The sequence below is a fragment of the Chlamydotis macqueenii genome, chromosome 7 (assembly GCF_036417535.1).
Source record: "Chlamydotis macqueenii isolate bChlMac1 chromosome 7, bChlMac1.mat, whole genome shotgun sequence".
NCBI lineage: Eukaryota > Metazoa > Chordata > Aves > Otidiformes > Otididae > Chlamydotis > Chlamydotis macqueenii.
In genome coordinates, this window is record NC_141562.1 from 19,761,092 (window position 1) to 19,784,084 (window position 22,993).

The window sequence follows — 22,993 nt, forward strand, 5'->3', positions numbered from 1 at the left end:
AAATACTAAGAATATGCAGTAGGTCAAAGTGGCTCCTTATCTTTGTGCAGAGATAAGGGCTGCTGTTCCTCCTAGGAAACAGTGTCTTAGAAGCGGAAGGCTGCACTTCTTATCGTTCAAGTATGTGCCATAAAGGGGTAAAAATAGGGACACTGAGGATAAGAAAGCTGAAACCAAGGCACCTGCTACCCGCAGAAGGAAACTTGGGAATGAAATAAGATTGAGAGTCTCTTCTGGTTTGAATACTGCAAATCTTCACTTACAGGAGTAAATAATTTGCCTGAAAAAGCCTCTGAGATTACTAACATGAGAAAAGGCTTGCAAGATTTAGACTTCTGACTTTACCATGCAGACTAAATTCCGTTTACTGAGTTTTACAGAAGTTGAAAATGTCAGAGTTGGTTTAGAGAATTAGATTTCAATACCTGTTAAACATTTACAGGACATCCCTATGGAAAATTATTTCATTTGTGATCTAAACAGAATTGTTTAAAAAGCAAAGTTGAAATAAAGTATTCAAATTGTATCACGGTTGCCAAATAATGCATAGTTCATTCAATCTCACAATCTTTTAATCCAGTATTCACTTTGCCATGATATATAATGCAGGCTATTTACAATGATTGCCATTCTTCAAATGCCAGTTTTCTCTTAAAACAAGCAGCAACAACAACAACCAGCCCTGTACTCTGCTCCAAACCTTGTCTGCAAGGATTTCCATTTGCATTACTAATGTACAGATTTACACAGAGCAGAAAAAGGGGGTATTCTTACTCTTAGAGATTCTGCCTTGTATACTACCTGCATCCACATTCTGCCACTTTCATCCCTTCATAGTTATATATCAAAGTGGGCACACCAGCATCATCCTTATAAAGAATGGAGATCGAATCCAATTTGGTTGGAACACAACAGGCCTTGGAAGCTTTCTTTGGGTTTTGGAGATGCACCAGGGTTTGGACAATAGCATGTTTTGTTGGGGTAACGTTATCTGTCAGAGGGAAGAAGCAACCTCCTTTACACTCAAAAGCCTCATAATCTTTTGGTGCAATGATCCAGGAATCCCATCCAATTTCTTCAAAGTTCACATGGAGGGAAGTTCTCCGACAGTGGTTGGCTCCGATGCTTCTCTTGCTTCTGGAGGAATGCTGGTGGGCCCCGGTTATGGCTTTTTCCTCTCCCTGTTCTTCCTCTTCAGATGAAGTGTTATTCTTTCCTAATTTCTTTAGCACACTTTCTTGTTCATGAACAATCATGTCCCGGAGCTCCACTTTGGTCTCTTTTGTCCCATTGCTGCGGTCATTGGAGAACACTATCAACAGGGGCAGATTTTTAGTGTCAGGGGTAACACTGATATCCAGCTTCCCACAAGTGAAACCACCCAGAGCCTTACTCTCTATAACAACCTCTAGCTTGTTTTTAGTCTTTAGTTTGTCTGCCCTGACCCATCTTTTCACAGCACTAGACACTTCAAACATCTTCCAGCCACAGTCCTGGATATTGTGGGAGGCAAGGAAAGATTTGTTACTTTCTGGGTTTTCCCAGTGATCACTGTCTAGAACATCATAAATGAGCATGTTGCCTTCAAGCCTAGAGAGAGACCCAACTTCCCTGTGACAGGAGATATAAATTCTCAGTTGAGCTCTGGTGATTTCCTCATATCGTGGAATAGAGATGTTGAAGAGCAAGATGTGTTTCTGAAATGGATTTTCTTCTGGTGAAGCTAAAGAAACAACATCTGCAACAAGGAAATTAAAATATGTGGTTACAGTGTTTCTGGCTGTCCAAGTAACTTGCTTTTAGAAGAGTCAGGATGTATTTTGGGGGTAAAATAAGAGCATGGCTACCTAGCATTAAAAAAAAAAATACTGTCTTCTGGCGAAGTTTCTAGGGTGAGGAGTGAAAAGAGAAAATGGAGGTCCCTGGTATTGGTAGTATTTTCACCAAGATTGCATGGTCAGGTGAGTGTGTGGAGGGGACCGTAAAGAGTCTGCCTAGAGCAAGCTGTGGATGATACTGGTCAGTATTCAGTACATAAATAAGGCATCTAGGAAGTGTTCAGATTTAGCAATTTCCTAAAGAGATTTTTACACAAATAATTCCTAAAAAGTCTGTGAATTTCCTAATCTTATAATCATGCAGTGGGATGAAGTGCCCTCCTAATACAGAGAAGTGTACTTCATATTCACGTGTCTCTAAGAACAAGCTGTGCGGAGGCTTTTGTTCTTTTCTTCATGTAACTTTGAAAGGAGCTTGGATTACTGGGAGTTCGGGGAAATTCTATGATTCTATGATTCTATGAAATAGAAAAGTTTTTGAAAATCCTGAATTGAAGCTTTGGGGTCTGTCTAAATTGAGACTTGGTGATAAACAGCCTTTCATGCCCAAATCCCAGTCCATTCCAGGCTGAACTCAATGAGCTCGTGTGGGTTTTGTTTGTTTGTTTGGTTGTTTTTTTTTTTCTGCAAAGCTATGTACAGTACCAACAACTCTGCCTTGGGAGGGGCAGATATTTGGCTGGAAGATCAGATTGATATTGTTTATATGTCATCACTGACTGTTATCTATTTGATGGCCAGTGTAAGATAATTACTCAATCAGTATTTGGTTTTAGGGCAATTTTAATTGGCTAACGACAGTTCTTCACAGTGTTTACCCACTAAAGCAGTCAGAGAGGAGGATGAGAGATGGAAACTATAATCTAGCTCATACTGTTAATGTTTCTTTCAATTTCAGGACTAGGGGCACTAATTTGGGAATTTGGAGTTCTCTGTGCTGCTGTTGCCTTGTTACCTATGTATGTCTATTTTTCATATAAGCAGAAGCTTCAAGTCTCCCTGCCTCATTTTTATCACAAGGATTTCATTTACTTCTAACTTTTTAACTACTTCTTTTGATGGAGCTTTTAAAAGTCTATTTAATGTTACACAGACGGGGGTCTTTAATTTTTTTAGTTGAGGCAAGCTTGATTACCCATTTCCATATAAGTCTTTCCATCTAACATAGAGTTTTGGGGGAGTACTCCTGTTCATTGCTTGGATCCAGAGACACATTTCTCAGTTGGCTGATGTGGTTTTTAAATATGAGAAGAGCCCGCCTGAAGGAAGAGCTCTCTAGCACGGGTGTCTCAATTATAAATGATCACAAGTTTGCATTCTAACATTAAAACTCAGTTTGAAATTTCTAGCTTTGAGAAACATGATTCATGTAAACCCTATTATTCAGTGTATCATCGCAGTTGATGCATTTGAGAAGAGAATATTGTACAATGAAAATATCAAAGAAGAAAAGTAAATGTAAATGTATTTTTTTAAAGATTGAAAGAAACTACAGAGCAAAACTACAATACAAAATTTTAATCTGTTTAATTTCTAAAGAATCTGTGGAAGTTAGGCATTCAGTTCCCCCTGAATTTGAAAAGAATCTGAGTACCTACTGTCCATATACTTCTTTAAAAATTCTAGTCCACATATTTAGGACTTCTCCTACCTTCAGTACTGAAGCTCCTTACAATATTAGATGCAGGGATGGAGGACTTGTCTGCAGCATATCTGTTGTATAAATCAATCATGAACTGTGGTGGTTCTTCTTTAGTTTTCACTTGTGAGGGGACTCTTGACAAATTCAAACTCCTTACTAAATCTGTCTTCATATTCTCCAGGAAAGATTTAAAGTTGAAATGAGTCTCATCTCCCACTTCCCCAGGATTGTGAAAGTGTGCATCGAACTTTCCCATAGCTGATAACTTGTTCCAGTCTTCCAAAGGCTTGCCCCTTGTCAAACAGGCAATGATGTTGAAAACAGACAGTGCAGCTAATACTCCAAAATAATGCATTTCTTCTGTATTTACTTTCTGGTGGAGAGACAAGAGGACGAGTATTTTAGCTGGTTAAAAGTCTTGTTTCATTACGGACAGAGGAAAGGAGATGGAAGGCAAACAACTGGAATGTCCTTTGCAAATCACTTTCTTGCGTTCTTTTTGCAGTCTGCTTCAAACCCCAGCCTCTTGTCAGTTGTCAAGCAGATTGGTTGTACACTTGCCCTTATCAGAGTCATTGATGCCATGCTTCAGCTTCTGTTATCTAGCAAAGCTCTTAGTTAATGAAGATTCTGTAAACATCTGACGAACACATGTGGCTGGTGGGAAGGACATTGTATATTGTAAAGAATCCACATTTCACTTTAGGGTCATCACTGCTTAATTACACTCTTCTATCGTTTCCTTGCCAACACAGAGAGAAGCTTTCTTAGGGACGTAGAAGATTGCACTGTTTCCATCAAGACTGGAAAATAGAGATCTAGAACAAAATTACTCTAGTAACTATTAGTAAACAACATCTCACGAATCTTTATTACAGTCCCTTCACATGCCATCAGAAAATCCCCACTAGTTTGATGGAGACCTGTGATTCTGCAAGACATGATCTCATGACAATACAAACAACCTTAAAACTTCTTTCCATTTATCAGCCAAGAGCTATTGTTTGTACACAGTGAAATATCTGGTTTGTGTCAAGTTTGCTTCATCTTGTTTGCAGGCTTGTCCATTTTCAGTTTGATTCCTTTGGTGTATGGGAATTTAGACTTTTTTTTTTATAGTATCTTATGTAATATATTTCTTAGATTCTTGATGTTCAATCCAGTCCAAGAACAACCTGTCATTATTTCAGTGACCTCAAAATGAAGACAGAACTAGGCTTGCTAAGGCCACATGGAAAGTAAAAGGTCTTCGTGAAGATACAGAAGATTATCTGTGAAGATACTGTTATCCATAAGAAGAATGGGCCAAGGAAAAAATGCAAGACTGATGATAGGATTTCTCATGATATGGAAGAAAGAAACCTAGTTTATTTATAGACAAAAATATCACTTGCTATTTATCTTAATGAATGCATTATGATTTAGTCTAATGATACGTAAGTATTTTATCTGTACTATTAATGTATCATTTTTTTCTAAGCACAACTCAATCCATACTGTACATGTGCCATTAAGTCTGAATAATATTATGAGCTTTTACATGAAGAAAAAATCTCATTGCAAAGATACAGACAAGATTTTGTCTTTTCTTGCCATTCTTCTCCACTTTTCTAGCAGTGCATTCAACATTTAAAGTGATCCCAGACTTCTCAGGTACTTACTTATGTGTCTGTTCAGGTGACAACTGGGATCTAGATCCTGGTTAACTATGTTCCTATGGTGTGAAGTCAGAAGGATTATTTAGCTTTGATCCTGGTCTTCTGCACAGCAAGACTGTTATGGTTCGAGGCCTTTGTGTTTGCTACCTGCATGCAGAGCCCAATTACTTGTGTTTATCTAAAGCATAACTTTTTAAGGGTCTCCATAATATATCTGAAGATGTCAAAGAATTGAAAATGTCTTCCATTTTTGTAGCATTTGCTCTAGCATATTGTCACTTACATTTAAAAACCCCTGGTACTTCATTTGTTACTTCATTATGCCTGGTTTCACCTTCTAGACAGGAGTTCTTGAAACTTTCTGTCTGGCTTAAGGAACCCCATAGCACTGGCATTTTCTTTCTATCAAAGAAACCATCACTTGTATGGTGTAATCAAGTTATTTCTCAGTTTGCTTTCTGATAAAATAAACAGATTGTGCTTTTTAGTCATATGTTGTAAGACATTTTCTCTGGTTTTCTTTCTTTTTCATGTGTCTTTCAGAATTTGAATGTCTTTTTGAAAAGGTGAACAGTGGTGCTGTACAGTTTTCTAGTGGCAGTCCACCAGTGTCACATGCAGAAATAAAATCTCCTTTCCTTATGTGGTTCACTACTTCAATGCGTATCTTTTCAAAGCTGTCATTAGCTCTCTTTACATAGCATTACCCTGGATGTTCATAATGTGTCTGTCATAAAGCCACAATATCAACAAAAATTGTTTTAAGAGTCATGGCTTTCAAGGGTGCAGTCTTTTACTCAGTGGGAGCAGCCTCCATTCCTTTTGCCTGAATACTAAGTCCTATATCTGTCTCCCTTAAAAGGAATTTTGATTACATAAAATGCATCTAGATCAAGTGATCTATATAAATACCTCTCTCCTAAACCCTGTCTTCTGCAAATGCTGGGAAGGTTGTTACATACAGACTTCCAGTTCATAGATAAAGATGTCAAGTAGTGTCAGGCCAAATGTCAGCTTTGCAGAAACTTTACAATGAAAAGTTTCATTCAGTGGCAACTCCTTTTTAAAGCTGCAAAGCTGCTCTTTGAGGTTTGGCAGTGAGACAGTTACTAATTCATGTGATACACAAAAATATTAATATTGTCCAGTGGTTTCTTTTAATTATGCAGGCTTGTGCAAGTGATTTGAAATTCTCCACAAAGACCTAGGTACATTCTAGCTGTTGCTGCTATCTTTGACAGTTAAACTGTGGCCTCAAAGAATGAAATAGAATTTGTTTTAGGAAAAAAATGTCCCTAACACTTTGCTGGCTGGTATCAGCTGTTTTCCTGTTTTATCTGTCTTTAGTTATCCCATATTAATATCCTCAATTATGTTAGGATTAGTTAGTGGAATTTTCTTGACTTGCTATTTTAAGTGTTTCTTTAGAAACTTAAACATTGAGTAGAGTGGTTTATAGGATGTTCACAGAAATCCAAAGATCTGTTTGAACCAAGAGAGTAAGGGTATCAGTGTCTTCCAGCAGCAGCTGACTGCATTTGTGCCATTTCAAATGCAAAGTTTCCTTTTCTGGAGGAAGATTAGACATCTAGATACCAAAGACCCAGAAAGTAGTAGCTTAAGCCACTAAACAAATAGTAGTTTAAGACCTTGTTTGTATTAGAGAATTAACCAGTACAGCTAAATTCCAAATGAAATAAACTTTACTAATAGGATAATTATATTGCTTACATATTAAAGATATTATTTGAGAGCTTTGCCACTTATAGGTATAATTTTGTTTTGTCCATCCTCAATAACATAGTTTTTCCAGCAAACCTTTAAATGCAGACTAAACTATCAGGGTTTTATGGGTATCCTAATGAGTATAGGGGTAGCATTGTCCCTTAGGGCCTTTAGACCTTATTACAGATCATAGAGTGGTATCTCTTTCCTAATTGCTTGCATCAGCACATCTTGGAAAGAAAGTTTGTACCCAAAGACAAATTCAAGATATATAAAAGATTCCTTGAGGAAAAAAAAATGTAATAGATGAGAACATAAGCACACTAGGCAATATGTCATGCTGGTCAGAGCTGGTGCTAGAGGTCTACAGCAACGTTAGACCTACAGAAAAGGGTAGATTTTAACAGAGAACAGAAATGACATTGACTTAAGATACTTTGACAAGCTTTGTGCTTTTGGTTATTGCATAGGAATAAATGATGAATTTCTGAGAACTTTTTAATCTTTCTTTATGCATCAGCATTACTTTGTCAAGTTGTCAACTGTAGCTGAGTTTCTCACGATTTATGAGAACACCCTACATTTTTAAGGGAGATCTTTAACAGCATCAGTACACAAAAGTTTGTCCCAGTAGTTCCAGTTTAAATTGTTGTAGTACCTCTGTGCCTGGCAAGGTCATGGAGCAGATTCTCCTGGAAACCATGCTAAGGCACATGGAGAGCAAGGAGGTAGTTGGTGACAGCCAACATGGTGTCACCAGGGCAGATTGTGCCTGACCAATGTGGTGGCCTTCTATGACGGGGTGACAGCATCGGTGGACAAGGGATGAGCAACGGATATCATCTACCTGGACTTGTGCAAAGCTTTTGATGCTGTCCCACACAACATCCTTCTCTCTAAACTAGAGAGGCATGGGTTTGATGGACAGACTACTCGGTGGATAAGGAGTTGGCTGGATGGCCGCACTCAGAGAGTGGTGGTTAACAGCTCAATGTCCATGTGGAGACCAGTCACGAGTGGCGTCCCTCAAGGGTCCGTGTTGGGCCCAGCCCTGTTCAACATCTTTGTTGGCAACATGGACAGTGGGATAGAGTGCACCCTCAGCAAGTTCGCCAATGACACCAAGTTGTGTGGTGCTGTCGACACGCTGGAAGGGAGGGATGCCATCCAGAGGGACCTTGACAGGCTGGAGAGGTGGGCCCGTGCCAACCTCATGAAGTTCAACCAGGCCAAGTGCAAGGTCCTGCACCTGGGTCATGGCGATCCCAGGCACAAATACAGGCTGGGCAGGGAATGGATTGAGAGCAACCCTGAGGAGGAGGACTTGGGAGTGCTGGTGGATGAGAAGCTTAACATGAGCTGGCAATGCGCCCTTGTGGCCCAGAAGGCCAACCGCATCCTGGGCTGCATCAAAAGAAGCATGGCCAGCAGGTCGAGGGAGGTGATTCTGCCCCTCTACTCTGCCCTGGTGAGACCCCACCTGGAGTACTGTGTCCAGTTCTGGAGCCCCCAACACAAGAAGGACATGGACCAGCTGGAGAAGGTCAAGAGGAGGGCCACGAAGATGATAAGAGGGCTGGAGCACCTTTCCTATGAGGACAGGCTGAGAGAGTTGGGGCTGTTCAGCCCGGAGAAGAGGAAGCTCCGGGGAGACCTGATAGCGGTCTTCCAGTACCTCAAGGGGGCCTACAAGAAAGATGGGGAAAGGCTGTTCAGTAGGGCCTGTTGCAATAGGACGAGAGGTAATGGTTTTAAAATAGAGGGGGGTAGATTTAGATTAGAAATTAGGAAAAAATTTTTTACGATGTGAGTTATAGAACACTGGAACAGGTTGCCCAGAAAGGTGGTGGAGGCCCCATTCCTGTAAACCTTCAAGGCCAGGCTGGATTATACTCTGAGCAACCTGATCTACTTGGGGATGTCCCTGCTCCTTGCAGGGGGTTGGACTAGATGACCTTTGAACTCTAACCATTCTATGATTCTACTTTGGGAGAAGAAGAGGTACCTGGCTAGATCCATGATCATTTGACAGCCATAACTGGCAGTCATTACAAAGTGCCTTAGAACTATCTACCTCTTATTGAGAGCTGTTTAGGAGGAACTAGCAAGAATTGCTGTGAGAGTAACCTTGCAGAGACTCCCATACATACTGAATCTTGCTTTTGTATAGGTTAGCAGGAGGTACCACATTTATACATTCCCATTGTCTGGGAGTTTGCAGCACATGAGTATGAAATATTAGTGGCAGAAGTTACCTAGCACCTTAGCAGGATAAGAGCCTTCCAGTTAGTCATTAATCAGAAGATAATATGTGCAGCATCCTTCCCCTAAACAATACAACTCTTAATAGGATAAGATAGTGCAGAAGGTTAGACTGTTTCTTGAGGAGGAAACACTCCATATCCTGCACTCTGTGCTACCTCACAGACTTCAGAAGTTTGTTCTGCTCCTGGTCTGCCTGTGCTGTTGTACAGCAGGTGAGTGAAAATGGAATACGTGGCAAGTGTGTCCTGGCATGCAGGGACACTGAGAAAGAGGATTGACAGGCACAGTGCTGGAACATCAGCTCTTAAAGGAGTGCTGCAGTTACAAGAGCTACAAAAATGTATCGACAGAGGATTGTACAGGAGTAAGAGGGATGCAGAGACTATTTCTATAAACACTTCTAATGGAACCACTGCCAAATATTGTGTCCCATTTTGATGTTCGTTATTGGAAAAGAAAGTTAATGAAAGTTCTGGAAAGAGTTCAGAAAAGAGCTGTGAGAATTGTTTTGAGGCTTAGAATAAGAAATCAAAGTATCTATTTAAATTATAGCCAAAATGTAATTTGACCTTGCTCTATATATACTAAAAATAAACAGTAAAAGTATTTTGGATAATAGATAAAAGGGATCTAATAAAATCGGTTACAGTAAGATCCAGTGAATTGAAGCTCAAATTTAGCAAATTCAGACTAGGATTAAGCCACTGCATATGAACAGAGAGCACTAACTTTTGGACAACTACTTGTGGTGCAGTAGAGGTATTCTATCACATGAAATCTTTAAAGCCAAATTTATGCATGTTTTTCAAAGATATTCCCAAGCTCAAAGCAGAACTTCCATAATGCATTGTGCAGAAACTACTGAGCAAGGTTCTTTGATCTGTGCTATGCAGGAGGTCGGTCTAGATGATCATAGTATTCCCTTCTGTCTTTAATCTATTGAGGTGCATTATGACAAGCTTAACATGTATTTACATGTTTCCATCTAATTAACAGAATGTAACAGTGCATTTATAGAAATACAATTAAACTATTTTTAGATACTACTGTACCTTTAATTTATTGGCTTTTGTTAAAAGCATGTAACAATCTAGAGGATATAAAGTATAATTTACAAAAATATAAATCTTGGTTATTTTATTTTTTAGTATTTCAACATATTACTATATAGTATGTGTTACTCAGAGAATATGTTTAACGACCTGAAATTATCCAGCAAACCAAAAGTGTTCTGTAGAACAAACTGGGTAACCAAAAATGGCTATATTAATATACCGTTTATATGAAAGCTTATGCAGTGCACTATACTTGCATCCTGAAGAAAATATGCATTTTAAGCTCTTTATTACAGCATTTTTCAGTATAAATATGCAGATTAAAAGTATGAGTATTTTAGGCAAAAGTTTTGATTTGTGTACAAAAGTTATACTCTAAAATAAGCCTGCCTTTGCAAGTTCACTTCCCATCTTCTTGGTTAACTGAAGAGATAAAATAAGTCAGAAAAATAGCATATAAAAACATATTTTAGTCCTTTGATTATGGAAAACTTTACACTTAAATTTCTCACTAAACACCAGGTGTCTTGGCTAGGTGAGCTAGGAAGATATTTGTAAAAGTATTGAATTCCTGGAAGATTAATATGAAAGACAAGTGATGACAGTAACACATATCCTTCCAGGTGAGCATGTGTATCATTTTAGTCTCTCCTTGTGCTTTCTGTAGAGGAATTGTAGACTTGCATTCATTCATCAACATAAGTGGATTCATTTCGCATTTAGAACTTTCCCAGTGTAGTGGGGCAGGATGCGCAGGTCTCCTTAAAGATGTGTTTGTATGAACTTATCGGCAGGCACAAGTTTCAACTGACATATTGGGATATACCTTTAAAACAACGTTTTTGTTCTCATCTAAGAATAGAACACTGAGTGAACTCATTTTGTCAGGAACACAGCAGGGTTCTGGGATGCCGGGAATGATTCCTACTGCTTTTACGATGCTCTGGATTGTAGCATGATTTGATGGCCGGACAATCTGGAACAGAGGAGGACATAGTTATCGCTTCATTTATGAGCAGTTTCCCAGATGGACTTGGAAAATGACAACAGTTATGTTTTTTTTTTTGTTTGTTTTTCAAAAAAATTAATATATGTGATTGAGTCACAGGGCCAGGCAGCATAGTCAGTCCCTCACGTTTCCAGCTTTCCTGCGCAGTATGTATCCAACAAATATTTTGTGTTCCTTAGGCTGCCTTCATAAATACCAGAGGAGGGCACTGGTAGCACAGCCAGCAGTCAGTAGCCTGAAGAGAGAATGCTCCTGACTGCACCTACTAGTTGCTGGAGACGGACATGCAGGGGAAAAGGACTAAGGTGGGGCACACTTCTCAGTCGTAAGATGTTATCTTTTGTTTTCTGAACCTCTTGTTTGACTTGGAAAATTGGCTACTCTAGGTCTTTCCAAAATAACTAACCCTGTGTTCCTGCAGTATTTCTCCTCATGTATTCTAACCTGGAATTACTTTTTCCTGGGGTAATTCCTCACTTATAAAAGAGCAGAGTGCTCCAGAAGTAGTGTCCACAGGGGGGAGTTACTCTAGAATACTCAACCTGACAGAGCCTTTCTGATCATAATCCCATGGCAAACAAGTACTTCATACTGGTAGCCTTTATCTGCTTCCCTCTGCCTTCCTCACTAGGGTTTTTTTTTCCTCGCCTGAGCTAGCCTTATAATGGGAGAGGAAAACAAAAGGCTGGGAGGGCAGGCAAAGTATGAAGTGAGGTTTCATAGCAGCTTTACATCTATATACTGTTCAGGGTACTGAGCCACAATTTTATTTCTACTATTGATTTTTGGATGCAGTAAACAACACAAAGAAAAATACTTGAGGAGGCAGCCATTAGGCATAACAGCACTAAGACGAGGAAAAAGTTAAAATATATTGTTTAGTATTTCATAGAATCATAGAATCATAGAATGGTTAGGGTTGGAAGGGACCTTCAAAGGTCATCTAGTCCAACCCCCCTGCAAGGAGCAGGGACATCCCCAACTAGATCAGGTTGCTCAGAGTATAATCCAGCCTGGCCTTGAACGTTTCCAGGGATGGGGCCTCCACCACCTTTCTGGGCAACCTGTTCCAGTGTTCTACAACTCACATTGTAAAAAATTTTTTCCTAATTTCCAATCTAAATCTACCTCCCTCTATTTTAAAACCATTACCCCTTGTCCTATTGCAACAGGCCCTACTAAACAGCCTCTCCCCATCTTTCTTGTAGGCCCCCTTGAGGTACTGGAAGACCGCTATCAGGTCTCCCCGGAGCTTCCTCTTCTCCGGGCTGAACAGCCCCAACTCTCTCAGCCTGTCCTCATAAGAGAGGTGCTCCAGCCCTTTGTTTAAACGTAACTCTCCAGCCCGTTATTTAAACGTAACTCTCTCATTTTTAGCCTTTTTTCAGAAGCTACACTTGACCTTGTAGTCTGAGCAACTGAATAGTACTAAACAGTTTTCACTGCTACTGTTGCTTGAGTTACATACAGTCAAGCACAAGTTTACCAGTGACAGAGTGACAGTCTGTCTTTGTCATTGCGTCAGCATAGCGTGGAATGTGCGTGCTCCAATTTCATGAGGCAGTAGTATGGCATACAACGCACCACTGAGGCTGAAGCTTCAGTGATTCCTGTTCAGTATCATGCTTGAATACTGTCTCAGCAAATGAGTACAGTGACAGTAGTAAAATTGTGTTAGTTGTATCAAGCTTTTTGCTACAGTTTCCTGAGTTTTCTGCGCAGATCTGGTATATGTGGCACATGAATTTTTTAATCACTGTTGGTAGATAGCTATTTATCAGGTGGAAAGTGATATTTGTGGGACAACAAATAGGGACTTTGCACACCTCCACACATCTGCACCACATGGAAGCAGATACTTCAAGTGAGAAGAATTAATGTCTCATATATATTCTCTATGTTTCAAATAATAATTAAGTATATGCAAAATACGACTTTTCATTTCAACATGAAAAGTTATGTAGTCCATGGGTATAACAAAGGAACTATTTTTTAGGATAATTCAGTTTTGATATACTTGCTTTAAGTGTAACATATCAGCAAATCAGATCCAAACCTTAATTGCTATTAAGGCTTTCAGATGTTCCTTAACTAAAGCGACCTCATTTGAGCCATTTCAAGAAGAAACTGTGAAATCTGTCCCTGATCCTTTGGGGCTTCAGGACAGTATCTCTATAGCCAAGTCCCAAGAAGTGATCAATCCTGGAAAGTACCTTTCTGTAGTTAACATGTGTTGGCATAATTAGCAACAGCTTGGTCTCTCATGACACCCTTCATCTTTCGATTTCAAAGGTGTCCACAGCAGTGAATTAGTCTCACAGCTGCTATGTGAGGTAGAAATAAACTTCTGTGCATATTGGCCATGTCAGCAAATCTGGACAGCAAGAGAGACAAAATTAGTTTCTGTGTGTTTAGCAACTGCAGAGTTTAGAAATGCGAAGAACTAGAGCTTCTAGAATCAAGGTCTGTCTTTAACCTTTATGAAAATCCTCCTGAAATGGTCCTAGCACCTTTATAATTTCATATTGTTATTTGAAACAGTCACAGATCCTAATGTGCTACTGAAACAGAATTTGTTGACCCCATGCAATGGATAGTCGTCACTGCCCTCAGTGCCAGTTACTGACTTACAGGATTCCTGGGTATGAACCTGCAGAAGATCCTACTAGATTCTACTAGGATCTTCTCCAGCTGTGCAATCTCTAAGATCTGCAAGGAACAAATAGATGTGATCAAACTCTAGTGTGAGCACTAATTAGGTTTCTAATGCCTGCAAGCATATATACTATGCACAAAAATGCTTATAGAGAAAAATGCTTATTGTGGGCTATTACTCTGTACAGAATCTGACTGCCTCAGCCACAGCAGAGCCAGGCAGCACACCCATCCCACATCCAGCCAGGCTCTGAATTTTCCAGCCTTTCTGGAAACCTGGCTTGAGCATTTGGTGATCTTGGGCTAGGCTTACATTAGCCTTTGTACCGATGTGCTAAAGTGGAAAGCTTGAAATAATGAGTTGAATGCCCAGTAGTGATGGCAGTGGAGAAGTGGTAGTGTTTTAAATGCTGGCTACTAAGTTATATACAGCAGGCCAGGTTCTGCTCTTACTTAACCTCTAGGACAATCCTAGCTTAGGAACATTTTGGGCCTTAGAAAATAGAAGGATGGTGATGTAGCCAAAAAGCAATTGAACAGCAGGTGTGAAATATTTTAGACCCTCCTCTTCTGCCTGGCTTTCAGCCCTTTTAAAGTTCATTTTATAATGAATGTGCCCCTCAAAAACATCCAGCCAACCACCTGCCCCTCCCCAATAAGCAATACTTCTTAGCTTCAGGAAAGTTTTGTTTCCAGGTTTGAATTCAGCTCTCAAAATAAAACTCATTAACTGATACACTTAAAAGGATGAAATCAAGATAATTCTAATTACTGTAGACCAGAGAAAGGATATGTTCCCACCTACTTCTACCACATGTAGGACTAGCATTTATTTGGCAAACGCAGCAGTGCAGCCCAGCCATTATTAACCATATAATGGTTAGTCTTCCCCTCACAATTCAGGGCGTAAGAACTTTAGCAGTAAGGTACGTGAACTTGATTGACAAGATTTGTACCAGAGCTGTTTTGTATCTAAATCAAGAATTGCAGTTATTAAAGTAGATGTGCAGAGTGATACTGATACTTAAAAAAAATAATAATAATCATACAATGTGGTGATTCTCAACATGGCGGGTATGTAATGCTATCTCCACAGTTCTAAAAGACTACCTTGGAAATACATTATCTGTTGCCCATCACAGGTTGACTGTGTAGACCAAGTCTTCATGAATAGCCTTAATCTGGCTTTTGACTTAGGAGTGCCAAGATCATATGCATGCTTTCCTGAGTTAGGGTACATATACAAGAACAAAAGCTATTTCTCCCTCCGTAATGTTTAGCAATCTTATGTTCTGACCTGAAGCTTCGTTCATGCTGATGTCCTACTCATCTCTGTTCATGTGGAAACAGTCATTTAAAAGGTTACAGCTGTGAATCTTCCTCTATTTTTTCCCCATCTTAAAAATACAAAGGTAACAAAAAGTAGACCTCTTCCAAATCAAACCAAATCAAAGACTGTGTAAAACCAAAAATCTCCAAATCTATGTATCTGTGATTTAGTTTTAATTTTTTTTTTTTTTGGTTTGGTTTTTTTGTCATCAAGATTCTAGCGTAGCCACATTAATTTATCTAGCAAACAAGTATAAACATGATAACTTAAGTAAGGTTTTTGATTTACAAGGAAATCTTTATTATATAGCAAGCAATATTTCTAGATAAGACATTGAATAAGTTAGCAATATCAGCTTATTTAACTATTCCAGCTAGAAATGGATCCACTCTTTTGCTTCTGTCAGCTTTTGTGTCCTGCTGTTTTGCTCACAAGAAGCCAGATGTGTTAAATGTATCTACTGGTTTCTTTTTTGCTTTGATACGTATGAATGGTGCCTTAGACTGTGGGTCTATGGCAGAGAACCCATATTCCCAGGCTGTGTTTTGTTTTGGATAAGTTAAACGGTGATTGTGTTGCATTATCTCTTTATATTATGATAAAAAAAAAGGTGAAGTTGTATGTGAGCCTGTGGAAGCTTTAATTTTTACCAAACCATCTATCAATGTACGTATACATGGTTCTGCATCAGCCAGCTACACAAGAATATGTGGTCAGATTTGTACACCCTATCTTGATGTCTGGATTTCCACTGTTCCTGACCTTAAACTAGCCTACATATCTACTTTTCCTGAAATCATACTACTTATTTCTACACAAAAATACATCAGTCTCCCTGTAAGTAAAATAGGGAGATTTGTGTCTTAGAGCTCTGAAATTCCCTGCTATGAAACACTATCCATTATTTATGTGCTGAGTGATTACATGCAAAAATAGCAGTAGAATAAATAATCAGGCCATTTGTAGGTAGAATTGCAAAATTATTACACTTTCTAAACATCCAAGTTACGCAGTGCTTCAAATCCTCCCCTAGCACATTACTTGAAAGTTCTATAAAATGCTGATAATTCTTGTGCTACATAGGATTACCAAAATTTCTACGTCTTGCCACAGAGCAAGTGAGCAGGAGTGGGCCAAATTGAAATTCTATTGGAGCAGGAGTTCATGTTTGCCTCTCTGTTAGCAAATTTCACACTGCTTCTATAGGAATAATTCAGTACGCTACCTGTAGAGTGTTACAGACAGCTATTTGGCATTTCCAGCCACATAAAGTAAATAAATCTTTTTCTCCCAGCAGGATTAGCTTACTTCTAAGAAGTTATTAAATTAAAAAAGCACCAGAGAATTTTAAGATGCAAATATCAGCTTAACCAGCGTTCTTATTTTCAAAACAATTTCTTAAAGTAAAAAATACCTCAACGTCACTACTCTGCATTTTTCTCCTAAGGTATTACCAGTGGAATTCAGAAATACTTTTATTATTAGCATATAATACTTTATACTTCTGCTACCACAACAGAGTAGTTTGGTGATTTAATATGTGTAACCATATTTTTTAATAAGCTGTATAAGTCTTTGTTATGGTTTCAAGATATAAGATGAGAAATTGTAAAATAAACTGGAGAAATTTTTCTTGTTCTTCAGATTACGTTTAAAGATAACTTGGAATCTTTTTGCGCTCTGATGGATAAATTGATGGAAACGATATTGCTTAAATTATTTAGACTGAAGAAGGCAACAGAACACAGTGAAAATGGTAAAAATCTAAAAGAAGAATCTAACTAACAAAGTAGTTGGAGAGGCAGAATAGTAGATGTACTGTTCGCAAGCTAACAACAAAAAGGCATACTACCTTGGGCATTGGAAATTCACATGCCCCTGCACAGTAGTAGGCATCAAATGATTTGGGAGATATGATCCATTCATTCCAGCCAATATCAGCAAAGTCAACTTTCATGTATCTTCTTGAACAAATCCTTGGCTCATTCCATTGTTTTCGCCTTGCTTTCTTCATTGTTTTCTCATCAAAATTTAGCACCTGAGACTTTGTAAGTGTTTCTGTATTTTCTTGCCCTTTTCTCCTTCGGTCTTTGCGTGATGCTTTTGGTTTCAAGGACTTGTAGGCATTCTCCCATATATCATGTTTATTGTATTTATTGTTGTTATAATCTGCTTCTGGCAACTCATTGTTCTGAATAGAGCTAGAGAGGTATGTATCCCTCCTCACTCGAGTATCAGTAGAAGCATTAGGGGATAGATTTGGGTCCCCATCATTGGAAGGGAATGGGTCATAACGCTGTAGGGTGACTGCCACACTGTTAGGTTCAGAGATTGCAAGATCATTGGCATAAACTAGTATATAAGGTAGATGACTGGCGACCTGTTCAGGGGAGCCCTGGTGTTTCTCACCAGAATCAAGCTCAGCGCAGAGAATGAGCTCTCTGGCCTGTTTTGATTCTTTTATGATGTGTGAAATGTCCTTCGCATGCCAAGTCCCTCGCCTTTGAAGAGACACGGTGATGTTCCCTTTCACTAGTCCGTAGGCAAAATTCTGGTGAATGCTTTGGAAAATTAGGTTGAGCCGCAGGATCGGAGGCAGTTGAAGGAGGCGGCAGGATGAGTTCTTGGACCGCTTACAAAACACTTCCCGGTGCCGAGGGCGTTTGTCAGCATAGAAGTGAAAAGTGGCAGCAAGGATCATCTCTGAATCCTGCATGGATGTCAGATTGAAGCAGTACAAGAGCTTCTGGGCCAAGAATTCTGCAAGGGAGCAAGGAAAACATTGATAAATATCTGAGACCAGAAATGGTAGTCAAACCCTTATTCCTATATAAGGGGATTAACAATTTCTGTTTTCACTTACCCACATCAAATCAGATAGTATAGCAAGCTGGTCATTTCAGCTTAAAGCTGTAGTGAATAAGAGAAGAAACTCCCCCAATAATATTTAATGGCAGTATTACAATAATATCAGGAGTGGGCACCTTTTGTATACAAAAGGGATAAATCTCTTCCCAGTGATTTTCAGACTGCCTTTCATTTCAGGCAGGCAAGAAAAGCAACCCCTGCTTCTATTTCTTTTATAACAGTCAAGCTCAGATAAGCTATCAAATTTGCCCATGGCAGAGCTCAGAATGGTACCTTACCCAGTGTACTACCTGGAAACCAGGTTTACAGTTAATATTCAAGATGGTCTAATCTAAAGTGGACTGCAAAGATTCCTGAAAGATCTCTGGGTGGTAACTCTGTGGGCAACAGCATATGAAATTTGTCATCCATAAATAGCACACAGGAGACATTTCACAAGGGGGCTGAAAGTAAACAGTGTGACACATTTTGGGGCTGTTACTCTTATGAGCAATCCTCCTTTCCAGCATACATCATGCAGGAGCTTTGTTTAAAGCACTGTGATACCTACTTGGCTTCTGAGACTTGGGTTTTGATCTGGTTGAAGTTAGTGACAACTACTGTTGCATAGTAGCTGACTCTTAAAATTCAAACTCCATTTGATATAGGTTCTTTTTAGCTAGTTGAACAATGTGTGCTCAGGTTACATCTCTACCCTTCTCTCAAGGAAGATGAGATGAGCAATGTTACACTAGTAACTGTTCACACTACATTTATTCTTTATTCAAAGAATAGAAACCCTCTTAGTGTGTTAAAATATAATCCCAGAAACAGAAACAAAAGACCATGCCTTCACAGTCTGTAATTGTAAAAAAAAAAAAAAAAAAAAAAGAAAAAGAAAAAAAAAAGAAGAAAAAAGGCAACTTTTCAAGAGTATACAGGAAAGTGGTAGCAGAACCAAGAAGTGATTACTATTCTCCTAAGCTCAGCCTAGTACCTAGAATGCAAAGGACTACAATGGTTAAGTTTACATTTTTAGATAACCCAGGTGGACAAACCCTCTGGTAGCCTGTCTTGACATACCTGGAAATTCTCTGGCAGCAGGGGGGAAAAAAAAAAAAAAAGAGCAACCCAAAAGGAAGTGGCCAAGGAAAGAAAGTATTAGCCTTTAGTAGGTAATCCACATAGGAGAATGTTGCATTGCAGTAAGTGAAGATTAGCAAAACAGATTTACTTGGTATTTCTGATAACACATTTGTGAGAAAGAAATACGCAGAGAACCTAATTTAAAATATTTTAAGCTATGAAGTTATGTTAAAGCAAGACTCTAGAGGCCAGAATTACAGTTCCCTGGGTAATCTTGATTTGTTTTTCTTGCACATATGTGTTATGATATAGTCTTAATTAAATGGCTGCTGTTTTCTACTATTCACCAAGGCCTTCGCTTCATTTAGCACAGAGGATGATGATATTCAGGGAATGAGCCTGAGCTGCAAGCGTCAATTTATGGGGAAGTTTCATAGCTTAGGCAGTAGACTGCTGCCATGAAGACTAATTCCCCCCAGTCTCAGCAACCTAGGTGAAGTTGAACAACAACTTAATATTTCACATTTGGCCACAAACCACTTACAACTTGACTGTGTAAATAACTTCAGTCAATTAGTGCTGTTTTCTAAAGCTACAGAGTTCCCTGAAAACTGGAAAGCACCTAAAGAAAAAAGGAACTTGAGAAATTAGTTCACAGACTCTTTCTCAGCTCCTTGTCAGAAAAATAATGAACTCTTGTGAACACACGTAGAGGTGAGCTGAGAGGAGGTGATCAGATGTTTGTGAAGCAGTCTTCTGAAGGGATAAGTACTGTTAGAGAAACATGAAGAAGTTGTATTTGGAACATGTGCAAATAGCACATGCATATATATAGCAAGTGCCATTGAATATGGAGAAGTATTCCATATTCAATAACTTAGTCAACACAAACTGTACCCTGTGAGGGAAATGTGGAGTAGCAATACAGTTGTGTAGTTGAGGAGACCTTAACAATGCATATGATGAAGGAGCAAACTAAGTCTGGACTGACATTTTGCACCTCTGGAGCATCTTGATGACCATAACTTTAACACTGATGCTCAAGTGTCCCCTAACAAACAGCTTTAAGCTGCAGTGTAGGAATAGAAGGTTACAGATTTTCGGAAAGGTCATTTAATAATTAAAAAAAAAAAAAAAGTAGTAAGTCCATTGTAGGTGTTGCCTCTTCTGCTCATCTCAATACGATCAGCATTACCATCCATATTTTATAAAGAACAGATGTTTCACGTCTTGTTAGAAGAATATACCTATTTCTTCTATCAGAAGAAAACACTAGAATTTCTTGGAGCAGAGAAAGAAAAACATACTGGCAAATAAGGTTGTTCTCCTCTCCCTCATCTTGTGTCATTCTGTGGTTCATTTCAGACTGTTCATCACTAGGTTGATGAGTTACAACAAGTGCTCTATATTGTTGTAACAAAGGAACATTGCAGAGGAGTTTCTGCTTTCATGCCATGTTACTGGGGAGGGATGGGATCCAGTAGAGAGGGTACACAGGTGGGACACAGGACTTGTGGACATGTGTGCTTTGTTTCCATTGCATGGAAAGACAAGTTACTTCAAGCATCTCTAGCTTGGTTTCATGATCTGACAGATGAGCAAAATAATGTTGATTTGTAATTGTTCAGTACAGTTCAGTTCAGTACCCAGTTCAGTGGGTAGAAAATGCTGCTATTTTAGTGGTTTAAACCAGAATTTAAGCCACTTAGATGCAAGTAACTTGTTCAGCAGATTAATTTAAAATCTAAGAAAAAGAATTCTTGCATTCTTCCCAAACTACTCTTGCGGTCCAGGGCCTCACATGGGTAGCAGCCAGTATCAGCTGCTCAGTTCAAAGAAAAATAAAATGATAGCAGGAGGTCATAAAATAACCATCCACAGTGGAAGTTCTTTCTTAACCCCTATTAATTAGCAGCTGCTAGCTAATGATCTAGAGCATGATGATATATTTCTCTCCCAGGTGTGTGCAATTGCTTTACATCCTCACTTCTAGTTTTCTGAACATTCTCATTAGCTACTTAGCCTTCTATGGGATCTCCTCCTCCTTGCCTGGGATTACTTTTTAATATTACATTTGACATAGGATAGAAGTTAGGTTGGGATGGACTATAGAATATGAATGATTGTGCAGTATTATATTAACCATTCCCTAAAACACTGTGTGCTGCATTGTAGTCTATATATGAGACTTAAGTGTAGGAGAAATAGAATGAAACTCACAAAAGCAAGTTTTGAATTAATCTATCAGATGTGCTTATAAAAATGAGTATTTCTGGTAATGTAAGAAAAGTTATATTCTAGAAACTGATCTAAGTCTTATTTTAAGGGCTAAGATCTTAGCTATAGTCTGTAAGAGTTAACCAAAAGACAAGGACATTTTCCAGAAAAGATGTTTTAGTTTTCCTTGGCAAAGGATGACAAATTTAGAGGATTATCTATGCAAACCTTATCTTTCTTATTTGGAAGCAAGACTGGGATAATGAACGTGTAGTTTTGACACAGCGTATATGCTCTTCCACCCTCATAATCAAGTAGCGCTAGGGAGAGGGAGGTCAGACATCTGTCCTCCAGGGTTTAGGCAGTGCAACGAATTTAAGATCCCGAGCAGTTTTAGGCGGTCCCGTAGGCGGCAGTCTTCCTAAGGGAAACTTGTAAGCCTACGGGAAGAGGCGGAGGAGAGGACCTGGGGCTGGAGCGCTCCCTGCTATCTTTACGCTCCAAGTATCTCCGAGATGATCTTTCGACCCGGTGCGATGTGCACTGCGAACAGCGCTTCTTCGCCAATGGTTTGCATCCACAGCACTGGGGGCTTTCTGAAGGAGATCCCGTGTGGCCGATACCTTCGGGGGAGGGAGACAGTCGGGGGAGGTGGGAAGCCGCCCGCAGAGCGGAGGGAAGACACCGCGTCCGTGTAGTTAGCAGGGGTCCCCCCAGTACTCACGCAGCGTGACACCCCCCGCGGTCACTGCCAAGCTCGGCGCAAACCCGCCACTGTAAAGCGGGAGAGGAGCGAGTGGGCTCGGCGGTGCCCCCTGCCCCCGGCCCCTCTTACCTGGCCTGGCTTTGAAGCTGCGGACGGTGTTGCCGTCGCCGGGCCGGCTCCCTTCCCGGTTGTATTTCTCGTAGAGCTTAAGCATGTGGACAGCTACCGCGTCCTGAGCGATGCTGCCCAGCGCAGGGGGCGACGAAGAGCCCCCGCGGAGGTGGCCGCCGGGGGAGGACGAGTCCCGGGCGGCCGGCGGCTCGACAGGGCAGGCGGGCTGGCTGCCGGCGCCCTCCCCCGCAGGCGAGCGGCAGCCCCCGCGGCCCAGGGCCCACAGCAGGAGGCAGCAGGTCAGGCGGGCGGCCATCGGGAGGACGCTGCGGGGCGGCCGGGCGCGAGCGGCGGCTCGGTCGCTGCCTGCGTCTGGGTCTCCCGGTTGGCCCTGCCGCACCGGGGCGAGGGGGTGGCGGGGCCGGGGAGGGAGGAGGGAGGGTGGGGGCGGCCTCCCCCCCGCCGCCGCTGATGCCGCCTCCGCCGGGCCAATCCCCGGGCCCGGGGGTGAGGAGCTGCGGCCCGGGGGCGGCGGAGCGGGGCGCGGGGGGACGTTGCATTCCTCTAAAGAGGGGCTTCCCCACTCCTTAAAGCGGAGCGGGGAAAGGATCTAAGTTAATTATCGCACAGCCGCTGATTGGAGACACATGTCACCGCCGCCGCTGTGGCAGCCGGCGCTGCGGCTGGACGGCACCTTGGCTGCCAGCGCCAGCCAGTAGGGGCTTGAAAATCTTTTTCTAAAAGACAGAAGCAAACAGATCACCAGTGGGCAGGGAGGTGGTGGGAAAGGACGGGAGGCGGGGGGGCGCGACAGCGTGAGAAGGAAAGGGTGCGCACACGCGTGCAGAG

The 22,993-nt window shown here is 40.6% G+C and overlaps 2 protein-coding genes across 2 annotated transcripts; both read right to left on the minus strand.

The window, feature by feature from the left end:
* Nucleotides 1-550: 550 nt before the first annotated feature.
* Nucleotides 551-3,927, minus strand: GDF2 (growth differentiation factor 2). Its single transcript, XM_010123233.2, has 2 exons — nt 3,490-3,927; nt 551-1,738 (listed from the first exon to the last, which is right to left on the minus strand). Exons 1-2 carry the CDS (start codon nt 3,833-3,835, stop codon nt 798-800), a joined length of 1,287 nt encoding a protein of 428 aa, XP_010121535.2. The 5' UTR covers nt 3,836-3,927; the 3' UTR covers nt 551-797.
* Nucleotides 3,928-10,161: 6,234 nt separating this feature from the next.
* GDF10 (growth differentiation factor 10) lies at nt 10,162-22,475 on the minus strand. Its single transcript, XM_010115720.2, has 3 exons — nt 22,163-22,475; nt 17,030-17,937; nt 10,162-11,159 (listed from the first exon to the last, which is right to left on the minus strand). The coding sequence occupies exons 1-3, from the start codon at nt 22,458-22,460 to the stop codon at nt 10,968-10,970; spliced, it is 1,398 nt and encodes a 465-aa protein (XP_010114022.2). The 5' UTR covers nt 22,461-22,475; the 3' UTR covers nt 10,162-10,967.
* Between the last annotated feature and the right edge of the window lie 518 nt (nt 22,476-22,993).

Bases quoted from the DNA above. Each gene is read 5' to 3' on its own strand.
- GDF2 (XM_010123233.2), bottom strand. From the start codon at position 3,835: ATGCATTATTTTGGAGTATTAGCTGCACTGTCTGTTTTCAACATCATT. The intron at 1,739-3,489 runs GTAGGAGAAGTC...TCCTTGTTGCAG, and splicing joins AAGGAGCTTCAGTACTGAAG to ATGTTGTTTCTTTAGCTTCA.
- GDF10 (XM_010115720.2), bottom strand. From the start codon at position 22,460: ATGGCCGCCCGCCTGACCTGCTGCCTCCTGCTGTGGGCCCTGGGCCGC. The intron at 17,938-22,162 runs GTAAGAGGGGCC...GCTCCCTTGCAG, and splicing joins CAGCTTCAAAGCCAGGCCAG to AATTCTTGGCCCAGAAGCTC. The intron at 11,160-17,029 runs GTAGTATGCCTT...CCTCTGTTCCAG, and splicing joins GTGAATTTCCAATGCCCAAG to ATTGTCCGGCCATCAAATCA.